The sequence below is a fragment of the Cucurbita maxima genome, unplaced genomic scaffold, assembly GCF_002738345.1.
Source record: "Cucurbita maxima cultivar Rimu unplaced genomic scaffold, Cmax_1.0 Cma_Scf00039, whole genome shotgun sequence".
Classification (NCBI taxonomy): domain Eukaryota; kingdom Viridiplantae; phylum Streptophyta; class Magnoliopsida; order Cucurbitales; family Cucurbitaceae; genus Cucurbita; species Cucurbita maxima.
In genome coordinates, this window is record NW_019272055.1 from 1,180,927 (window position 1) to 1,203,226 (window position 22,300).

Below are 22,300 nucleotides of genomic sequence, written 5' to 3' on the forward strand. Positions count from 1 at the left end.
AGTCACGAAGTCTCTCCTCATGGACCTTAAAATGACCAACGATCTCCTCAACCAACATGTTCTTGAGGTCGCCGAATTGCTGATGGAGGTAACAATTTGCATGAACCTTAGGGGAACTGTTCGAAGGAACTTCTTGACGACGGAGATCTCCTCCACCACATCACCTAATGAACGGATGCTGCTGACGATCATTGTCAACTTCATGGCAAAGTCGTCTATTAACTCACCGTCCTTCATACGGATAGCCTCGACCTCACTCTTCAAGGTCTGCACCTTTGCTTCCTTGACACGTTCCATGCCCACATGCATTATTTGTAGCGTCTCCCATGCTGCCAACATGAGAAGGATGTCCTCTGAGACTGCTTGGCAGATGGCGACAAGAGCCATCCTATCCTTACGCCTCAACATCACCATGCTCGACGACGTCCCATACGCCCTGTGCTTGTTAGTTAACACGCTTCTTTATCGACCATCCTGCATAATTATTCTTCGTGAATAACGGGTACTGGAGCATTACACTCTCCTCCCTTCCACTCCTTATCGTTGTCACATTTCCTTTGACAACTTCGTGTGATGATGACATTTGTTTCAACATCCTAGAAACTCTGATATCAAATGTTAGAAATTACCCACGATCAAAATATGTCAAATCTTATAACTAAAGTGGAATAACAACTTGAGGGGAGAGAGCTTTTGAACAGAGGAACCTTGACCACTTATACTTCATTAATTTTCTTTTTTGACCGTGGAGATTGCATAATCAATCTCCTAACCTTTCAAATCAATAACTACGAAATCTAAATCCATCTCCTAAACTTTAAAATCAATAGCTACTAAATCTTTTTAATCCATTTTTTAAACTTTCAAGTCTCAAATCCAAGGATCAAAGCCTATTGCAACAAAATGACTTGGGCACCGATGCCATTGTGGCCGCCGATGGGACAAGGGATTTCACCAGTGTGATGGATGTGGTGCTAGAAGCCCCTAACAACATGCAGCGGTATATCATATACGTAAAAAATGATGTCTATTTCGAGAACGTTGAGATCAAGAAGAAGAAATGAAATCTCATTAATATTATTATTACCATCGGTTTGAAATGAAAATCATTAATATTTTATTTAAAAATACTCATATACTCATCTTTTAAATTTTTTATTATAAATTTTTTCTACAAAAAAAATATTTTATTAATATATGAACAGAAAATTAAAGAAAGAGATTATTTATGAACTTTTTAAAACTTTTTTTTATAAATGTTTAAAAAAATCATTAGTATTTTTTAAAATAAATATCAATTGCAATGGTAATTTTTATTTTTTTTATTCAAGAATATTATTAAAATTATTTTTATTAATTAATTTGTATTTTGCATTAGAGCACTCATAGAGTGGAAAATAACGTTCAAGAATACTGCAGAACCAGAGAAATATGAAGTTGTGACACTTAGATCAGACTTCGATCTGTTAGTGTTCTTCAAGTATCGTATTAGAGGCTACTAAGACACGCTGTATACGCACACCATGCGCCAATTTTACTACGAGTGTCATATCAGTGGCACTGTCGACTTTCTCTTAGGTGACACCATCGTCGTTTTCCAAAACTGCACCATCTGTCGATTCAAACCTACAACCCTCGGTTAACACCACAAGTACATACCTTGGGAGACCATGGAAGGAATACACTAGAACCATTAAATATTAATATTCATAATTCTTAAAGAAATTATTTATTTATTTTGTAAATAAAATTTCATTAAAAAGAAGAGATATAAGTAACTATTTTGAAAATATTACACTGTATTACATAAAATAAAAAAAATTATCAAATTCAATTAATGAGATAATATCATCTAAATATTAATATTATCAATATTTTATTCTTTTGATACAATTAATTAAAAAAAAAAAGATTTAGAATAAAAATTAACAGACGAGAGTAATTTTGGGGGTAGAATTAAAATTTTCAAAGATAATTTAATTAAGAATTACAGACCTTTTTTTCTTAAAAAAGAAAGAAAGAAAAAAGAAAAAAGAAAAAAGAAAACAAAACAAATCTGACCCTACGGCCATTTATTCTCGCCGTCTCCTCCACCTTTTAGCAGTTCAGTGCGCTGCCGCTGCCCCTCTTTCACGTTCAGTGCTCCCGCCGCCGCCGCCGCCGCAATCGTATTTCTTCAGCTCGTGCCGGCGTAGCATCTCTCTTGTCGGGTCTGCATTGATTTTCTACTCTCTTATTGTTACTGTTATTCTTTCAATCTCCATCTATGCCTTTATTCTCAAAACGAATTAGGGTTTGTTAGTAGAGGAGTTTGTTTAGGTTTTTTTTTTTTTTTTTTTTTGTGTGAATAGCATTAGCCGAATAGATAAATTTCCTCGCAGAAACTGTCGAAGTAATCTATCATATTATCCAATTCTATTTAAAACCCTAGCTTGCTGTAGTTATTTTTGATCGACCGAAGAAAAAATGGAAGTTCTATCCTCATATTAACCATAAAATTGGTTTAATTGTCACACCAATGATACTATGAATTTATGGACATAAGAGCTTTTCGTATGCTTTGTACTACATGTACTTGATTTAGAAAGTTATAGAAAATGATTGGAGTAAAAGACATTAAAAAGTTCGTATATAGTATAGGTATTGATAGTGAGGGGCGATAGAAGAAATGTGGGAAAATAAGCTTCAATCGTGGGAAGATACTTAGATGTGTTATCTACTGAGAGAGAACAAATGCTTGAAGCGAAGAGTAGACAGAATAAGAAAAGATATAGTTGAACTCTATCCTCTTGTTTTCTACTGTTGTGCAATACGCAATCTTGGATATGGGGAATTTGACGAAGATCTTAGGTTGTTCGTTTGAAAAATTCTTTATTTGAATAATTTCCATGCTCAAGTGCATTCCTTTGATAAAACGGGAGAGAGTAAGGTGCTTAACAAATACTACTTGGTTTTTGGGATTAAATGGGACAAGTGCATGCATTCCTCTAAAATATGGCATATAAATCTACATGGTTTTTGGCATGTGCTAGATATTGACTGGTTCACCATTCATTCTGTTATTTTCTACTACAGTGAGATAAAATGGGAGAGAGGAAGGTGCTTAACAAATACTACCCACCGGATTTTGATCCATCAAAGCTACCAAGGGTTCGTAGGCCCAAAAACCAGCAAATCAAGGTCCGTATGATGCTTCCGATGAGCATCCGATGCAATACTTGTGGTAATTACATATACAAGGGTACCAAGTTCAATTCTCGCAAGGAGGACGTTGTTGGTGAGGCAAGAGAATGCCTTTGATATTTTTTCCTTTTGACTTAAAACATAACTTAAAATATGTTTGTTCTTATTACAATTAATTTTTTCATGGTTTTTTTTGCCTTATCTCAGACATATTTGGGAATTCAACTGTTTAGATTCTACTTCAAGTGTACTAGATGTTCTGCTGAACTCACCATCAAGACAGACCCCCAAAACTCAGATTATATTGTAGAGTCGGGAGCCACACGTAATTTTGAACCGTGGCGTGAGGAGGATGAAGTTTCAGAGAAAGAGAAACACAAAAGGAATGCTGAAGAGATGGGGGATGCAATGAAATCTTTAGAGAATAGAACCTTGGATTCTAAACGCGAGATGGACATCCTTGCTGCTTTGGATGAGATGAAGTCTATGAAGGTTTTCTTTTTATTACATTGTTTTGTCATTGAGATTCTTGGTTTGTGCTTTGTTTCTTGGAGCTGTGGCTTTGATTGAGATTCTTCTAAGTTCAGTTTATTGTTTTAAACAACTTGGTGGGTGTTTGTTTTGCAGTCTAGACACGCAACTGTGAGTATTGATTCAATGCTTTTGGCTTTGCAACAAACTGCTGCAGAAAAGGTATGTATAGCACTGCCTCCAGGAAATCATTTGGACATGAAATATATGAGACGTAGTATTGAAAACAAAAACCTAGGTTCTCCTTTTTTTTCTTGTAGGGCGTCAATTTCACCATTTTGACTAATTTTAAAATGTTTACTTTGCAGGAAAAGAAGTTAGAAGAAGAGGATGAAGCGTTGATAAAATCAATAGTCTTCAACGTGAGTTTATAGTTTCAAAGTGTTTCTCTTCTTCCATTTATAGTTATTTCTTTTTGTTTACTCCTATGAGGAATTATGAATTTTCATATACATTTGTCAATATTTTGCTGCGCAGAACTCAAACAATTATGTTAGAAGAATTTCAGATGATCAGTTTGATGGTAGCAGTCCTTCTGAACAACCTTCAACCAACAATGACAAAACATCCAACATTAATGCTAAGGTAATAAAATAGCAAGCAAGGCTCCTTTTATTCCATATAAGTAGATTAATAGTGAACATTAATAGTGTGAGTTATACATTTATAAACTGGATTGACCAATCAGGTCCGGTCTCTGTGAATCTCAACTATTTAGCTTCTTCTTAACTTCATGACATAAGAAGCTAGCTGTGCAGTTTTTATTACTCTTTGTAAAATTTGGTTGTGCAGTTTTTGAGAGTCTGAGATGTTTGGCTAATCAAGGGTGAATATGGTGATTAGAAAGAATTTGTTGAAAGCAATTTAGTAAGAATGAGATTAGACTTTAAAGTCTTGAGATCTTATGGCAGCCACTATGTGTTCTATTTCTTTGTGATATAGTGACATAGTGTACTCTTTTGTGTACTTTTTTTTTTTTTTTTTTTTTTTTTTTTTTTTTTTTTTTTTTTTTTTTTTTTTTTTTTTTTTTTTTTTTTTNTTTTTTTTTTTTTTTTTTTTTTTTTTTTTTTTTTTTTTTTTTTTTTTTTTTTTTTATAGTTGATTCTTTCTTTTACTGTGGCTTTAATATTCTTTTATGGCTGGATTTTAGTCTTTAAGCCTTCACTGGGTTAAGGCCAAGTTAATTGGCTAGCTGTGAGACTGTAATTTTTTAAGCTCTTAGTTACTGTTGCTAATGACTTAGATGCTGATTTGTGGCCCCTTTAATAGGGGTCTCTAGATTGTAAGAGATATTATTTATTAAGTTACTGTTGCTAATGACTGCTGATTTGTGGCTCCTTTAATAGGGATCTCTAGATTGCAAGAGATATTATTTATTAAATATTTGATTCAAAAATCCTGCAAGATTTTTCTTATGGTAGTTTGATTGGGAACCTAAATGGCTGGAGGAAAGAATTCAGTTGATGCCACCTTCTGTATTGATGTAGCTCGAACTGGTGAAGAGGTTAATGTCCGCTTCTGAAGATCTATCTTTCAACGTCTCCTTAGAATAGAAGAATCCATGGTAGAGACGAAGAATAGCCAACTTGATCTTCACCAAATGATGAAGACCTTTACTGAATGGATGGACTTGATGTCCACTCGGTCTTACTATAATCTAGAGCCAATCAATTGAGATAACCATGGTGCCCCTTTCAACCTCGTGAAACACAAGCAAGAACACATCAAGAACTTTAACCAAAGACGTCCCCTAGAAAATGGGCCCTTCCCCTATTGTTGAACGTTGTGGTCTTAGTGCCAACAAAGTTTATCTTCCACCACACTTCAAAATTTCTCCTATTTGTATTATTTTTATGCACAAAGATGCTTTCATCATCTTCTTCTTTTTTTTTTTTTTAGCTAATTAATTCTATTTGTAGCATTCAAATTTGTATAAACCTTTCTCATTAGCATTTCTATCTAATTGATTGCAGAAGCAAAAGCTCTCTGAAGAATCTCCACATGATGATCCTACTACTACGCCAAAAGATGTTATTCTTCATAGTCTCACGGGGGAAGGTAGTTCTATTTTTCATTTTTAGTCCATCTATTTTTCTACGATACTAAATTTTTAATTGATTTGCTCCTTCTTTCCATATATCAAGCAAGCATATGATATGACTATGATACTAAACTTTTAATTGACTTCCTTTTCTTTCCATATATCAAGATAGAGAACGATTTGCATCTATTGAACTTTTTGCCACACCTTTTTTAAGATACTTTGGCATGTGGATTTTAATGCATATTATCATTTTTCAGAAATATATATAATACAATGTATAAGAGCATAAGAAAAAAGAGGCTAAACACTTACTGCAGAAAATGCTAGATAATAGACGACCATAAGGGCACGTTAAATCTAGCTACCTCCCAATACTTTCTCTATAATTTCTTGACTCTCAAGGAAGATACCTACTTTTATAGGTCTATGTTGTTGCATTCTTTGTCAGATGACGGAGAAAGACCTTGTCTATAGAGTTGTGACTTAGCTATGGCTGTTGTGTCTATTAAAATGTTTTTCTTTTTTTTTTTCTTTAAGGTGCTTAGATGTCGTTTGCTAGTCACAAAGGTCTGGGAAATGATTGAGGTGTTTCCCATCTATCATTTTAGCAGGAGGTTTTTGTGGCCAGCTAGGATTCGAGGGATGTAAGGAACAATAGAGGACCTTTAGAGGGCTTGAGAAACCCTAGTGACATGTAACCTTGTTAGATTCCCTGATTTTCTATGGGTGTTGGTGTAACAGCCCGAGCCCATTGCTAGCAGATACTGTCCTCTGTGAACTTTCCTTTTTGGGCTTCCCTTCAAGGTTTATAAAACGCATATGCTAGGGAGAGATTTCCACACCCTTATAAAGAATGCTTTGTTCTCCTCTCCAACTGATGTGGGATCTCACAGTTGGACACGCCGTTATTTGTAATTGTTGTCAAGATCTTGGAGCCTCTTTCCTTATTGGAGTTCCTTTTAATCAACTTTGTTTTTTTGCATGCCTGTGTATTCTCTCACTTTTTCTCAATGAAAAGTTAGGCTGTTTCTAAAAATGGAGAAAGAAAAAGGTTAGAAGGGTTTCCTTGCCTACGGCCCTTAGAAGCAAATCTTACCTTTAGTCTCCATATTTCTTAATCAATTGATAGCTGGTTACTGCTGCTGCTCGGCAATTATGAAAATAAGTTGGAGGCTTGTAGATTGAAGACTTTTAGCTTCTTTTAGATACTTAGTGTTGGTAAGTTTATTGACAAATTGACTGCTCAAATTTTGATGTATTTGCTTTTTTTTTTTGTTGCTTGACAGGAGGTGATGGCAATGGCGCCACATCTAGTGATGCTAAGTTTATTTCTAAATCCTTGTCAATTAAGGTTTCCATTATTAAGAAACCAGAATTGACTCCTCGGGTGGAGACTAAACAAAAGTTAGAAGTTCAAATTGGCGACACGAATAATGGACTTGAGTCATTGTGCCAAAATTATGGTAGTGAAGAGGATTGATATATTTTAATATAGGTTTAGGTCACATTTTAATCTTTACGAACTTCATCTTGTATTCTATGTATTTTTCAATCCATGCCATTTCAATTGGTGATTTTTGTACAAACAAAAAGTTGTATCAATTGGCAATGTTGCCTGTACAAAAGAAAAGAACCCATGAAGAAGTCTTGGTTGGATTCGACGTTAATTCTCGTCTTAAAATAAGTAAATTTCTCGAGTAAAATAATGTTTCTTTGTCTTAAACTGTATGTCCTTTGATTCCATAATCCGTAATTACAGGACATTCTTTTTCTTTGTACGGAGAACAAAAGTTGAGGAAAAAAAATGAAATATACATTCAAACAATTATTCACCAAATATAATATGAATAAGGTCTATTCCGACAACCAAAAAAAATGTAGTAGAAGTTGATTTGCAGCAATGGTAATTAATGTAAAGCAAATGCTAGAAATTTGTGAAGCCGGCCACTCCACTCGACTCAACTCGCAACACCTTCAAACATATTTTAAGATGCACATGGGGATGATTATGATCGTGATGCCTACCGGTGAGTGTTAACAAAATACCTACCGCTTCTGGTATCTCTGAAATTTTATCGAATAGATCATAGCCAGATTTATTAGCTCCACCATTGATAGTTAACTCTAATCCTCAGTGCAACGATTCAGGTCTTTGTTGAATCAAGAGCTCTTAAATCAAAGACATTAACATTTCATACAAAATTTAAATCAACCAAAAGATAAAAGATCAAATATCTAGAACCAAGATTTGAAATCTTGTTCTAAATTGAGTTACCCCACAATCAAACTTGATCAAAACTTCCGTTTAAACTGTAACTTGATTGAATGACTCGGATGCAATCTACCACAATAATTACTTAAAACTTAGAAATGACAATTTAAAATTCTTAATATGGGATCTCAATTTTATTCTTCCAAAATCTTCTTTTTACCTAATAATTTGTGGGTATTCATAATCTCTACCTAAAAGAAACTTTCAATTCTTTTGTCTCTAATTAAAGAAAAGAAGGCTATATAGTCTTTACAACCTTAACCCACATGACATAACTCCCAAATTAAATTGACTCGTAAATGAGAAATACCTCTAACATTCATATTAAAATGGCTAGTTAATGGTGGAATATGGTAACCTGCATGGGTTACAATATAATATAACTCCTATATTAAACCCAAATTTAAATATGACAATTAAATATTTAAATTATAATTAAATAGTGCAAGGAATGAAATGTGCTTATTAGTCATCTTTAAACTAGTTCCATAAATTTAGCCGAGTTTAATAAATGCAACTTAAAATGCATTTAATGCAACTATTTCTTGAAACTCAACTTTACACAACATATAAGGGAGGTCTCCAACGTCTTCTAGAATTTCTTTAGTATACAAGGTTTGTTATAGTTTCTTGGCTCTTGTCCTTGTAATTGGACCTTGAGGTATGAAAATTTCTTGGTCGTGGTTCATATCAAGGTATACTACTGAAATACTATCGATGGTGCCTAGTGGGGAGAATCATGACCTTTTGACTGTTCCATCTTGAGTGGCATAGTGATAGGTAGTTTTACTATTCTAGCCTGAAAAGGCAAAGTAGCAAGTAAACTGTTCTAACCCGATGAGGGTACATGAGTAGGTGGTTTATTGTTCCAGTCTGGAAAGACATAGTGACAGGTAGTTTGTTAATCTTAGGAACAAGTAGATGTTGCCCGACACTAATAAGGAGAATCCATAGAGTTTAGTAGGAAGATACGTATGGAGTATGATCACTTCGAGCAAAAATGGCTCCTCTTAACTTGTGAGTATTACCTTAAGGCTTCTCCATGGGCCACAGTTATTCGAGGCACATTTTGCTAGGAACAGTTATGAACACTTAGCATATAAAATTAAGTATGACAAGAGTCTACAACTAGATTCCTTATTGATTATTTTTATACTCATTCCATATTATTCTATTTTTTCCAAACGGACTGCAGACCACTGTTGAGGGCTAGAGCATGCAGATCCATGCAGCTGTAGAAGGTGCCCTTTAGATCGAGCCGTCTTTCTTCTCATCATTTTATTATTGTTTTAAATGCTAATTATTCAAACTTATGTATTTTTTTAAACCATTTTAATTTGACTCCGAAGATATCACACCTTTAAACTACTTAAATTCCTTGTGTCTCCTGTTCTACAAAATAAAATTTTACTGCGCTCCTTTTATCCTCAATGTCCGTGACAACCTGTAATTCAAGGCATCAAAAATTGTGATGTTACATTCAAACACTAAGATTAAAAAAATAGCAATACTACCTGGCAATGTATAATAACTAAAATTAAGTATAAAAATAAGTAGGATAGGGTTAGAATGATTTTAACAATTACTATTAAGTCAAATCCCATTTAACTCTATCAAACAATAAATATAAAAATCTAAGTTAAAGAATCTTACAAATGAAAGCTCTAAAATGGTTATGAAAAATTAATGAAAAAATCAAGCATCACCTTAATTTTGAGAGGAGAAGGGAAAAGTTAGGATATGAGAGAGAAGAAGAAGAGAAAGGTAGAACAAAATTTTACTCCTCAAAAAGGTAAATAAAAAAAAGGAGGCCAATTTCCCTAAGAAATATCAGAAATCTCAAATACATGAAAATGGCAATACAAACATCATTCAAAATCATTAATACTCTTTATGGTTCAGTCCTTAAGAGATGAAGATATCCATTAACACCTCATCCAAAATACCAACAAAAACAAAATACCTAATTCCTTTATTTGGAAGCCACCCACCAAATCTCTTCCCATACCTCCCTTTGAAAAGGACAGCCACCGCCTCATATAGAAAGAAAGCTCATCTTTCTCCTAAGATGACACAATTCAAAAAATAAATGTCAAACTTATCAAAAAGGAAAACAGAGGCCCAAGAAGGCTGACCCTTACTACTTGAATCACTTGGCCCCGCCACGTATGAGATCACTCCACCAAAAGGGCCAGAAGCTGATGCCCACCTTCTGTTCCTGCAAGGAAAAAAGACAAAGGTGGGGTGTCCACAATTTGTGATGAGAACTGTCCAAAACCTTCCCCAGATGTCTATTTTTTTTTTTTTTGGTTAGAAATAAGATACGATATTGTCCACTCTGAGCATAAGCTCTCATACGGTTGGAGATGTATTCCTTACCTATAAATCCGTGATCATTCCCTAAATTAGCCAACCATCCTCAGAATTTTTGCAGTTTCAAATTCGGCTTCCCAGGTATGTGTTTAGTACCCTTTTCCGATATGAGTACCTTGAGTTTTGTGAGATTTACTATATCAGACCTAAATGAAGCTGCAAAGAGTTGAAAAAGAAACCGGTTCTTCTTCTGGAGCACAATATTATTTCAATTCAAGACTGTGAAAAAGCTTCATAATGAAATGATAATACTTTATTGCTGTGAGAAACTACAAAAAGAGCTCATCCAATGAACCAAATTGATGATGGGATAGGAAGTAAACATATAATACAGATGGATGGTTAGGTGCAGCAGCTGAATGGATCTATCTGTACGGGCTCCTCTATAAAACACATCATGCTAAGAATAAGAATTTCTACTATCTATACTTTTACTGTCTCATTATTAATTGATAGGCTACGAATATAAGAAGCAAGCTCAAAACTGAGAAAACCTGCAAATAAATTATTCACAAATCAGATACTTTATACAATAATGTAGAAACAGTAATAGGAATTGCAAAACAAAATAATTGGTGTTCTTACATTTCTTTTGGACGATGAATACAACAACTCTGGGAGATACCCCTGCAATCCAATGTTATAAACTGGTGTACCATCAGGATAGTAAAGACCATAGTTTCTCTCCGATGCTGGACCGGGCTTCAAATCCTCGTTAAACAAAGCAAAAACATAGATATCGATTGGAACTGATGGTTTTGCCGGGGTTCCTTGTCCACTCTGAATTCTTCTTAGCAAATTACCATTATACAACCCTGCGTTCTCTGGTGTAGCACCGACCTCGTTCATATCGCCCTGAGATGGCCAACCAGTCTCAGAGACTTGGACTTGGATATCTGTATGTCCCATGGCTTTGATGGCAGCATAAACCGCATCGATTTGAGCATACAGCATATTGTCATAATGCAAATTTGTAATGGGATCAGTCATCCCTTGGTTAGGCTGGAACAGCACATATTCTAAGGGAACTTGGGCAGGGCTATCCTTATATGCAAAAAAGGGATATGCATTTATAAGAAAAGGTGACTTAACCATCGAGTGGAAATTGAGAATTGGCTGTATGAATTCAGCAAGATCCGGCTTGAATGTCCCAGCCGACGGAGGGAAAGAGTTGGCTAGGATATTAAGAGAATGAGCTGTGGTAACAGAAACCTGCTTATCCAGCCTAAGATTAACAAGCGCGTTATAAACAGATTGCATTGCAGGAAGAAGATTAGACCTTAATTGGGAATCATTGGAGTTGAAAACTTCATTGCCAACTGTGATGCAAGTGATTTGAGTCTGAGAGATGTGTGTTTGAATATTTTGTTGAACCCAAGCTAGGGCTTCCTCGGGATCGGACATGTTCTGAAGATATTCATTACCAAGTCCTATAATGAAATTCACATCACTCCTGGAGAATGCAAACAAGACATTAGGGTCTGCGTCGTACAATTTTACTCTACTGATGTTTAGACTTTGGAGAAGAATGGCGACGCGTGATGGAGACGGCAGATTATTAGCGATCTGGCCATAGTTAATTCCAATTCCAACACTCATGGTTCGGATTACTGAACCTGAAATAAAACACAATCCGAATTCAAGAACAGCCAAAACGTTGAAAGAGGAACGAATCTTAAATTGAAAATTACAGGGCATCACAATTTCGTAATTATTCACTGGAGAACAGAAATTCGTAAAAGACAAAGAATATGCTACAAAAACGGAATTACAATCAACTAATCGTTGCAATTTGTAGAGTAGAAGCAAAAGCAAAAAGAAACCAGAAAGAACTACAATCCTCTGCAACTCACTGAATGCAGGAAACAAACATAGAATCTCACTCGATGACACACTCACAACTCCCGTAACCTAAATTTCAACATTCGTTCTTGAATATCCGATTAAAAAGAAACCAGAAAGAACGACAATCCTCTGCAACTCACTGAATTCAAGAAACAAACACAGAATCTCACTCGATGACACACTCACAACTCCCGTAACAAAAATTTCTACATTCTTTCTTGAATATCCGATTAAAACAAACAAGAAACAAGTTCCAAAGCATTTTCCGCAGTTTCCGAGCAGCCAAACAACCAAGAACAAGAAAGCAAACCTGAAAGAGTGAAAACCATCAACAGAACTCGGAAGAGGCGGTGGAAGTTAGCCATGAAGGACTGAAATGATAAGGCCAAACCAACAAAACACCGCCGCACCGCTACGTCCGCCTCCGTAACGGCCGTGAATCAGCAGAAGGATAATCCCCGGCCAGAAACTGGGGGCTAAATTTCATGGAGTACGCGTTTTACAGTGAGACGCTGCAGACGCATCCGGACAGCCTTTATTTGAATTACCTTGTTTTCTAAATAATATATATTTTTAGATAGTTATTTGTGTAATTAAATATAATTAAATATACAGTTTTTAGGTTAAAATGACAATATTTATTTTTTACAGTTTTCAGAAAATAGATTATTCCGAATCTAAATTGTTCCCATTCCCTCACACCCTCTTTTTCAATAATCAATTCATAAAAACCTGTGGGACCCTCCCAAATATTTCTAATTTAAACCTTTTTCTAAAAAAAATACTAAAATTTTATTAAATAATTTTTATTTATCATTTTATCCTTGAATAACCCACCTTAAACTATTAATTTTTTTATAATATTCATATAGTTTAGGAGTAATAATTGTTAGACGAACACGACTCTCCACAATGGTATGATATTGTCCACTTTGAGCATAAGCTCTCATGGCTTTGCTTTGGGCTTCCCAAAAGGTCTCATACCAATGGAGTTAGTATTCCTCACTTATAAACCCATGATCATTCTCTAAATTAGCCGATGTGGAACTTTCATCATCCAACAATAATAATATATGGGAGAAAATACTTCTAAACTTTATAATTTATTTTAATAATTTCCTCCATTTTTAAATACCTTAATAATACCCTTAAACTTTAGAAAGAATCTAAAAATTGTATTATTCTAAATATGTGGATAGAAATGGATATCTATACCTATAAACTATATTTCTCCATAAATCTCTCTCCCTCTCCCTGCCATCTTTCTACCCACTAGATCAGTCCAATGATCTATACAATCTCGCCCAGTAGAATGTCTATGGCCCAATTGGTCGCCAACGACCTAACTTCTAGACTTGTATGTGCATCGACCCAGTTCAGTAACCTAACCCATGACCTAATGATGTTACCTCATGATAAACTATAATCGACCATAAGGCATACAAGACGGTTCATAACAAAGATACAAATATACCATGCCCTAAAGTAGCATTCCATAAGACAAGTCCATTAAGACACGAAGATAGCTAGGTACCACGTAAAAAACAAGAACCTTAGACAATAACAAAGAAATTAAGAATGAGGACAAGGATATGAATCATGAGAACTAGAATAAGAAAAATAGAATCTTAGAACTAAGGTCGGTAGATTAGAATCAAGATTTATAACTCATAATCCATGACAAAGGTCTTTGGATAAACCTGAAGATAGCTGGTTACCGAGTCGGGTTGAGTCTTCGTGACACACTTCACCGTCTAGTGCAAGAAGCATTGCTCCATTCCTCTCGTGGTGCGCCACTCTCTTGGCCAGACGCAGTCTTCCATTGGCGATTTGACACATGTCTTCGCCCCTTCCTGAAACATGTCCATCCTGCCGCCGCACGAATTTTCTAGATTTCTATTAGATTATCAATTCTTTTCTATTTTCTTTAAATTTTTAAAACTTCCTATACATAACTGGAATGAACTTGGTTTCTTGACTAAACCTATCGAATTTTAAACCATCTTTACCAAGGTATTTTTCTCGTAATTTATAATTAATCATAAAACGAAATAAACATGTCCAAAGATGGTCCAAAACTATAAATCTTACTATTCCTTGACACACGCCAGAATGTCGTATACCGATTTAAACTAACTCTGACTTCCTTCATGAATATTGTGCAAAATTCCTCCAAGAACATCAAGATAATCCCAAAAAAAACTCCAAATCGGGAGAAAAACCAAAACCAAAAGCTCGAAATTCTTACCTTTGTTTCTTACTTGATTCTTAATGGATTTGAGTAGTCCAAAAGTCGAGAATGGTTCGTCCAAGGCCACTAATCTTGTGAAGGAACTTCGAAATTCTAACTCTAAACTATGATTTGGAGCAAATTCGGTATCTCTTCGCTTCTCTCTCTCAAAACCCCAAGCTTTTTCTCTCTTCCTTTCCTTTCCTTTGTTCTTTTTTTTTATTCTCCGTTAACCTTCTTGGTAGGAATAACCTTGTTAGGGCTAATCCATACCAGTAATTAGAAAAAGGGTCAAAATTACTATTTTTCTTCTCGATTGACTTTGACTCAATTTTTTACTTTTATAGCTCACTTTTACCTTACATGTAGACCTTAAATTTCTACATACTCATATCCTAAACATATGCAATCATACTTTAGGGACCTATCTTTATTTTTCAGGGGTGGCCTCCAATCTCGGACTACTATGGATGTATAGTACGGAAACACACGATCTACACATGCAAGTGTGAATCTCCATGGGGCTTGCACACCCTTTGGACCCTTTCTAGTCAAGCTAATCTGTAGCGATATCTGGAGGTCAGTAGAACCCCTTGGTGTCATCCTTCCCATGAACACCCTCATCATCATATTGTGCTTGACCACACTTATCGTCTTTGGGGAAGTACTTCTAAATTTCATCTTATCATCTCTTCTAACAAACCTGCTCATCTCTTTGATACATTAAGTAACATATGCTCGTTGGATATTTATATTAATATCATTTTTATGCTCTTGAGGCTGTGTCCTATGTTGGCCTATCGACATGATGCAATATAACACCATCTGTAATGATCTAAAAGAAATAAATTTAATTAATTAATTAATAAATAAATAAATAAAACAGTTGTTGCGCCAAGTCGCTGCTATAGAGCTGCTATAATGGAGGGAGAGGATAGTGACACACGTGGGTTGGAGTTGTAGAAACATTGAGGAGAGAAGGGTTTGTGAGTTGGTGGAATGAAAATTATAAAGGTCCGGTAAGAATGTTTAAAAAAAAAAACGTAGAATAGAGGAATAGAAAGAAAGAAAAAAAAGAAAACGAGGAAGGAGAATCTTACCCATATACTCGGTAAATCGTAAGGTTCTTCAGCGTTTGTTGTGATAGTGTGCAAACGTGAGGATGGGGCGAACGAGTGTGATGATTTTCAGCCATTGAAACTCTGAATTTAAGCTGATTTAAGCGTTTATCCCAAAGGTAACGAAAACCCATTTGTTTGACCTTTTAAATTTCGATATCTTGGTCTATATTGCGTAATAAGTTATAAAATAAGGCTGGTTAGAATTATAATAAGGAGATCTATAAAGTTGTAGAAGAAATCGAGGTGAAATTCAGATTGTAGAAGTAAGTTATGACTTAGGGATACAACGGGTATTAACGGAAAAGTTGGGAAAAATTGCAGAAAACGCGAGGTTGAAGACGAGCGCGTGAGAGACACGTGGGGCGAATGGGAGTCCGAGAGTGAGAGCGCGACTGTGCGCAGATCAGGGGCGTGAGAAAATCACACCGAGCGTGTGCAGGCGCGTGCGTCATCATTTTGGCTCCCGGTTTGTCCTGTTCGACTCCTTTTGACCTGTCCTATCAAAGTTAGTCTATATTTATCTTGAAAATGGTGAAATATAGGTCTAATTGGAAGAAATTGGGTTGAAATACCCTATTAAACGTACAACCAAGGGAAAAAGGGATTCGAAACCAAGTAGTATATCGTGTGTTAAACTAGTTCTTTAACTTCTTTTACAACATGCGAGTATGTTGTTTACATGATTAAGAGCTTAGTATGTTAATATGTGCTATGATAATATTGACTAATTAATTGTGTATTGTGATTGCTTGCCTGTGATGTAATCATGTTATAAATGATTACTAGAATGTTCTATGTGTCGAACATTATAAACATATGAAACCATGCATTAGACGTGAGTATGCTAAGCATGTTAATGGAAAGGTTCTGATTCTAGGATATGCTTATAGATTGTGGAGCCATGACCTAATTATACGAGTATTGTAGTTTACTAATTCCCGCAGAGTTCTTGACCAACGCGCTGTGTCCTAAGTTAGAGAGAACGAGTACTCCTAACCGTTGGTATATGAGTTATACTAGCCGCTAGAGAAATTAGTAGACCGGTCGTATTTGACAGAGAGCGAGTCTTACATACAAGTCCAAAAATTCTAGATAAGCATATAAAGAGAGTCAGTAACCTAAGCTGGAGGTAGCTGAGATACCTCATTAACGAACAGATGATCCTAGTAAGAGAAACTAGAGTCAATGGCGAATAAAACTTAACAACATCGGGAAAGATTAGTTATAATTCTTGAAAGATAAGTTAAATGATCTAATTACTCCTCAAAATTATTATAACTTTTCTTTCCAGATTTAGATGATGCAAGCCAACCGAGTACGAGACCAAAGGGCTACTAGAGACTATTGGGAATCCATGTCTGGGTTGGTTTATGTAATTAGTTATTTAAAATTTATGTTGGCTAATAATGTTTTAAATAGAACTGGTTTGAAATATTTTACTTGATGTTTATGTACATTTTTTTGTGGAAATCTTTTGCAAAATTTATGATTGGTTGTCGGAGTTTGTTATCGGTATCGGTGGTAACTCCTGATAATCGTGTTGTCGATGAGCTTGTGTTACACCATTATCATATAGCATGCTTAATATGGAAAACATGTCATGCAATCATCATACTCACCATATTGTCATAAAGTACCTCAAGCATATCAAGTACGTCATTTATCGAAATATATATATTACGCACATCATCAAGCATCATAACTCATTTATCATCATATACTAGTATACGACATCATACGATACAACTCATACATGAGCATAACTCATACATCATAAATTTTAACTCATACAATTTATAGTCTATTCTATAATAAGGTCACTTGCTTGGTTGACATCAAGCATATTAAGTAGCCAAAGTTCTTGGAATTCGTTTTCACTTATATCGAGCTTTCACCTATTTTAAATATAAACTTAATTGACTCAATAAAAAAATTGAATTTCATGTTTTCATTGTTTTTATAGTGCTGGGTAATAAAACTTAAATAAAAAAATATATTATTTAAAGTTAAGACCGAGGTAAAAATTCTTGATCTACATTATTTTTTTCTTTTTATTTTATTATTAGTATTTTCGTTGTTACATTACATTTTTAAAATAATTTCAAAATAACTTCAAAATTATAAGGGTTGGGTTGAATGGGATGTCGGGTTTGGCTTGGATTCAAATTTTTGAACCCGATCCGATTCGGGTCGAGTTCGGGTTCCAAAAAAAATTGATTGGGTCAACCCAACCCAACCCAACCTGAAAACATATATAAATAAATAAATAAATAAAAGCCCAACAGCCACAACCAAAGGATTGAACGGGGCCAAAGACCAAAATCGAAGCCCACGTTGTATTATCTGTCACTACGTCCTGCGATGGCGTACACATCTGGCGTCTACCATTTGACTGTGAGTCGGAGACTTTTGTCTCTTGGACTCATCTCTAACCTTTTACTATTTGTCTCTTGTTCGGTCTTCATTTTCACAGTCTATCACTCTCTCACAGTCTCACACTGAGTCTCTCGTCTCACTTTTTCACTCTGAACCTCTCAGTCTCTCACTCTCAGACTTCGACTTCTCTCCGTGATGTCGCGATGCTGTGGTCTTGACTCTCCTCTTCGTCTCTCAGTCTCGATCTCTCCTCGTCGTCGGTAGTGGATCTCTTCTTCTCGTGGTTGAAAGAACTCTTAGCTTAGCTACTGAGCTACCGTTGTGGATGAAGCATTTTTTTTTTATGGCATTTTGATGGTATTCAAATTGGGATGGTATTTTGATGACATTTTTTACACTCTACCCAATACCAGCCGTGAGTGCACACTCTGCACTCCATTAATTGTGGCTAGATAGGTGGAAACTATAGTTATTTGGCATCTTTTTAGGGAGGCTTAGTTAAATTAAAAAAAAATATATTGAAACAACTGGAACCCAACCGAAAATAGAGGGTTGGGTTGTGAAAATTTTTGGATTGGGTTGAGTTACCAATCCAACAAACCGGAACTTTTGGGTTGGATCAAAAAAACCCTCAACCAAACCCAACCCGGACCATTTACACCCTACCTCAAACAATCTATATAATTTAACAATGATGGATAAATTTTATTTAATTTTCACTCATTTTTTCATAAATATAACCAAAAAAAAAAAATGATGATTAATTACTTAAAAAAGAACTTAAAATTTTCAATAAAATATAATTGATTTTTTTTTTCTTTTCATAATTTGCTTTCAATTTCACAACAAATATATATTTTAAGAAATTTAAATCTACATCAGAGTACCTTTTCGAGTGGAAGTCGATTGGTGATGTTGTGAATCGACACTATCCTACTATTCTTCAATTAAGAAAAGTCTACAAAACAAGTCTTTCCAAACAATCTAGATGTAAATTTAATGCAGTTTAATTTTTTATTTTTTTTCTTTCCGTTTTTAAAAAATCAATCACATCAGAAATAGTGAAGGAACTGGAATCGCCTAATGAAAATCAATGACAACGAAAATAGTGAATGAGTTGGAATCACGTAATGAAAATCAATAACAACGGAAATAGTGAATGAACTAGAATCGTGTAATGAAAATCAATAACAACGAAAATAGTGAATGAACTAGAATCGCGTAATGAAAATCAATGACAACGAAAATAGTGAATGAATTGGAATCACGTGATCGTATTGTTATTAATTTGATGTGTAATTGAATTATAAACGTAACTAAAATGTTACCCGTACTTACTTTCCTTTTAAATTTATAATCAATTTAACTATAATAAAATATGCTACAAAAATTAAAATAATTACCTTATGTCTTTTTTTTAAAAAAAGAAAATTATTAAAAATATTTTATCTTAAAAAATTAAAAAGTTCATAAACCTTGTAATAATCATGACAGAATATGTAATACAAACCTTGTAAACCCAACGAATATACTATTTCTTAATCTTTCTTTTCACTGTATATTACTTTTCTACATATAGTTTCCATACATTTGCATAAACCCGCTAGTAGGCTCGTTAATATATTCCTTATGTCTGACTATGGGCTAGAACACAATCACACGGTCAAAAACCAATAATAAAAAAAGGAGGGCATATACTAACGTGGTGTACGTCACAACATACTGGATAAGTAATCAATACTTGTGTAACATACCACATGCATGAAGTCATGCATTAAAAATCATGGTTCAAAGTACATAATACTTCCATACTTATCAATACTTATCATGACATAAATTTCCTATGAGACTTATATACACATTCATGCTATTTCATTCATGCTTATCGTACATGATACATCATGGTGTCTCAAATGGCACAAACGTGATCATATTGACATAGCAAACATACTTAACAAATAGGAAATACATGCATAAAAAAAATTCGTTGAATATCATATCATAATTAATAACACGGAAATAGACCGCATGTCACATGTTATTCATACACCAAACAATTCATCCAACCTAACTCGTAGGAATTCCAATAGTACGTGTACTTACAATTTTGTCTAAACCATTGTCCTTTTGCTTTCCTTAGCTGGTCTTAGCCTAATTTTGCTTGATGTGATCAAACCTGGCTTGAACCAAGTCCAATTACGTCAAAAATAGCTTCATAACTGTAAAAAAAAATAGTAGGATGTAGAACAAATTGATAAACATATTTGAATTCGAGTTGATCCAAGGATTTTTTTTTTTTTTTTTTTCAATTTGACTACAACAATATACCTATCTAAAAAGAACTTTTGTCCCTTAAAAGTATGTTAAACTTGGAAGAACATATGTTACTTCTTCATCATTCCATCCTCCTGTTCTAGTGTTCAAGGTCTTTACTTCTCGGAAGAAGGAAAAAAAAAAAAAACATGTATGGGATTTTCCTCATAACCAAGCTCTAGTCTAACTACAAAGGCTTATGGTCTATCATATGGGTATAGTTGATCATGTACTTACGAAACACAAATAAATAAAACACATTATGCATCACATATAAAGATGGTGACGGAGCCAATAGATATATTACCAATCCAATTCATTCTAGAATTTTGAAAAGCTCAATGAAGCATGAGCCTAAGCCTAAGCTTTCACTTCAAAACCTCAAAACACTATTCATCGGCGCTTTGTCATTTACTTATAATTTCAAGTCTTTTTATAATACATCGGTGTATTTTTTCTGTCTATTCTAGGCTATATGCATCCTCATCTTGATCTTATGCACCAGCTCATTAGTGGCTTGTACAAACTTTGGTTCTAATAAGACGCTTTCATCCACTTTGTCTAAATATACTAGAGACCTATACCATTTTCCACACAAAGCCTAGAACTGTATCACGCCTTTAGTTGCTTGAGATTTATTATTAGAGATTCCGAGAAATGAAACTTAAATCTCAATTGCTTGAGAATCCAACACGGAGATACGTAAAAAATATTCCAACGTCTGGTTCAAACATCGTCTCTCTCTAGGTGAAAAGAAGTATAAAAAATATAATCAAGAACACTACATTTTTTTGAAGACTGTAAAAAATTTGACGTGAAACAAGGGTCCAAATCCGACACTATGAAAAATGGCACCGCATGTCATTTGAATATCTCCCTATATATTTGTGCCAATTATCCACAAAGTAGATAGTTTTTATGGTAATAAATGTGTGGGTTTGATGAGTCTATTGATAATCACAAATATCACCATTTAACCTTCAAGGTTTTTGGTAGACTTACGATGAAGTCCCTCTCCACTTCCACTCTAGAACGGCTCAAAGGTTGCAACAATTCTTATCCTCTATTTCAATGCCTTGATTTATTTGCAAACACATTTATTTACAAACTTTTTTATATTATTCTTCGAGATGCACCACCAAAAATGTTGTTTTAGGTCTTGGTATATTTTACTACAACTTAGATGCATAGAAAATAAGGTGAGTTATGAGCTTTCATTCAATCTCATTTCTCAACTAATCACATGTTGGTACACAAAAACATCCTTGATAGAGAAGTTTGTTGTCCTAGGGTCTATCATAAATCAACAAGCATTTGTCACATAGTTGTCACTTGTTGACCCATCAAATATTTATTAGTATATTTTGGTATCTTATATCTTTTTGTTTTGTAGTACACCATCATTATAGTTCTTGAAACTATCTTACTTTTGGTACCAACCATATGCACTAAAAAGTGCTTTGGGCATCTCTTTTAACGTCAACTTCTTGAGGGGATAATCTCCTTGGTACATGGTTTTTCTTTAAGATGACAATTTAGCTAATCACTAGTAAGGATGTTCAATTTGGCATCCGTTAATTGAGCATCAATAATTTGGTATAAGACCAACTATTATTGAGACAAATATTTTCATGTTCCAGTATAGAGCATTAATCTTCTCATGTTACCTTACTAACACGAGAAAGAGCACCAACCTTTTCGTGTTATCCTAGTTATTTATTCTTGACATCGTTACAATTTACAAACCTTCATATATTTATTCTGGACATCATTACAATTTACAAACCTTCATATATCCTCATGAACATCTAATTTGTAGAGTTATGGTCAGCACATTCTTTAACTTTTGAAAGCTCTAATCATAGTCTCACTATAGGTACAAGTAACACTCGTGCGAGGTGACTAAGCCAAACTAAAAAAATTCGAATAAACCTTCTACGTCATCTCATCAAATAAAAAAAAAACTTCCATGTCTAACTTCAAAAAAAAAAAAAAAAAAAAAAAAAACTTTT

At 34.5% G+C, this 22,300-nt stretch overlaps 2 protein-coding genes across 7 annotated transcripts; one reads left to right on the forward strand and one right to left on the reverse strand.

The window, feature by feature from the left end:
• The first annotated feature begins 2,045 nt into the window (after nucleotides 1–2,045).
• LOC111469322 (coiled-coil domain-containing protein 94 homolog) lies at nucleotides 2,046–7,439 on the forward strand. The gene is made up of 8 exons (XM_023114559.1): nucleotides 2,046–2,210; nucleotides 3,076–3,282; nucleotides 3,391–3,675; nucleotides 3,811–3,876; nucleotides 4,023–4,076; nucleotides 4,192–4,299; nucleotides 5,688–5,772; nucleotides 7,045–7,439. The coding sequence occupies exons 2-8, from the start codon at nucleotides 3,085–3,087 to the stop codon at nucleotides 7,236–7,238; spliced, it is 990 nt and encodes a 329-aa protein (XP_022970327.1). The 5' UTR covers nucleotides 2,046–2,210; nucleotides 3,076–3,084; the 3' UTR covers nucleotides 7,239–7,439.
• Nucleotides 7,440–9,831: 2,392 nt separating this feature from the next.
• LOC111469317 (glucan endo-1,3-beta-glucosidase 14-like) lies at nucleotides 9,832–12,782 on the reverse strand. 6 transcript variants are annotated; one of them, XR_002714849.1, is made up of 6 exons: nucleotides 12,559–12,782; nucleotides 12,095–12,157; nucleotides 10,989–12,019; nucleotides 10,410–10,518; nucleotides 10,166–10,248; nucleotides 9,832–10,093 (listed from the first exon to the last, which is right to left on the reverse strand). XR_002714849.1 is itself a non-coding variant. In XM_023114551.1 (5 exons), exons 1-4 carry the CDS (start codon nucleotides 12,611–12,613, stop codon nucleotides 10,180–10,182), a joined length of 1,218 nt encoding a protein of 405 aa, XP_022970319.1. In that variant the 5' UTR covers nucleotides 12,614–12,782; the 3' UTR covers nucleotides 9,832–10,093; nucleotides 10,172–10,179. The 6 variants fall into 6 exon arrangements, 4 of the variants coding, with proteins under 4 accessions (XP_022970319.1, XP_022970318.1, XP_022970320.1 ...); XR_002714850.1 differs by lacking the exon at nucleotides 12,095–12,157; XM_023114551.1 differs by lacking the exon at nucleotides 10,410–10,518 and having other exon boundaries at nucleotides 10,172–10,248.
• Between the last annotated feature and the right edge of the window lie 9,518 nt (nucleotides 12,783–22,300).

Bases quoted from the DNA above. Each gene is read 5' to 3' on its own strand.
- LOC111469322 (XM_023114559.1), top strand. From the start codon at position 3,085: ATGGGAGAGAGGAAGGTGCTTAACAAATACTACCCACCGGATTTTGAT. The intron at 4,077-4,191 runs GTGAGTTTATAG...TTTGCTGCGCAG, and splicing joins TAAAATCAATAGTCTTCAAC to AACTCAAACAATTATGTTAG. The intron at 4,300-5,687 runs GTAATAAAATAG...AATTGATTGCAG, and splicing joins CATCCAACATTAATGCTAAG to AAGCAAAAGCTCTCTGAAGA.
- LOC111469317 (XM_023114551.1), bottom strand. From the start codon at position 12,613: ATGGCTAACTTCCACCGCCTCTTCCGAGTTCTGTTGATGGTTTTCACT. The intron at 12,020-12,094 runs GTAATTTTCAAT...GTTTTATTTCAG, and splicing joins TTACGAAATTGTGATGCCCT to GTTCAGTAATCCGAACCATG. The intron at 10,249-10,988 runs GTAAGAACACCA...TTTTCCTTGCAG, and splicing joins ATTCATCGTCCAAAAGAAAT to GAACAGAAGGTGGGCATCAG.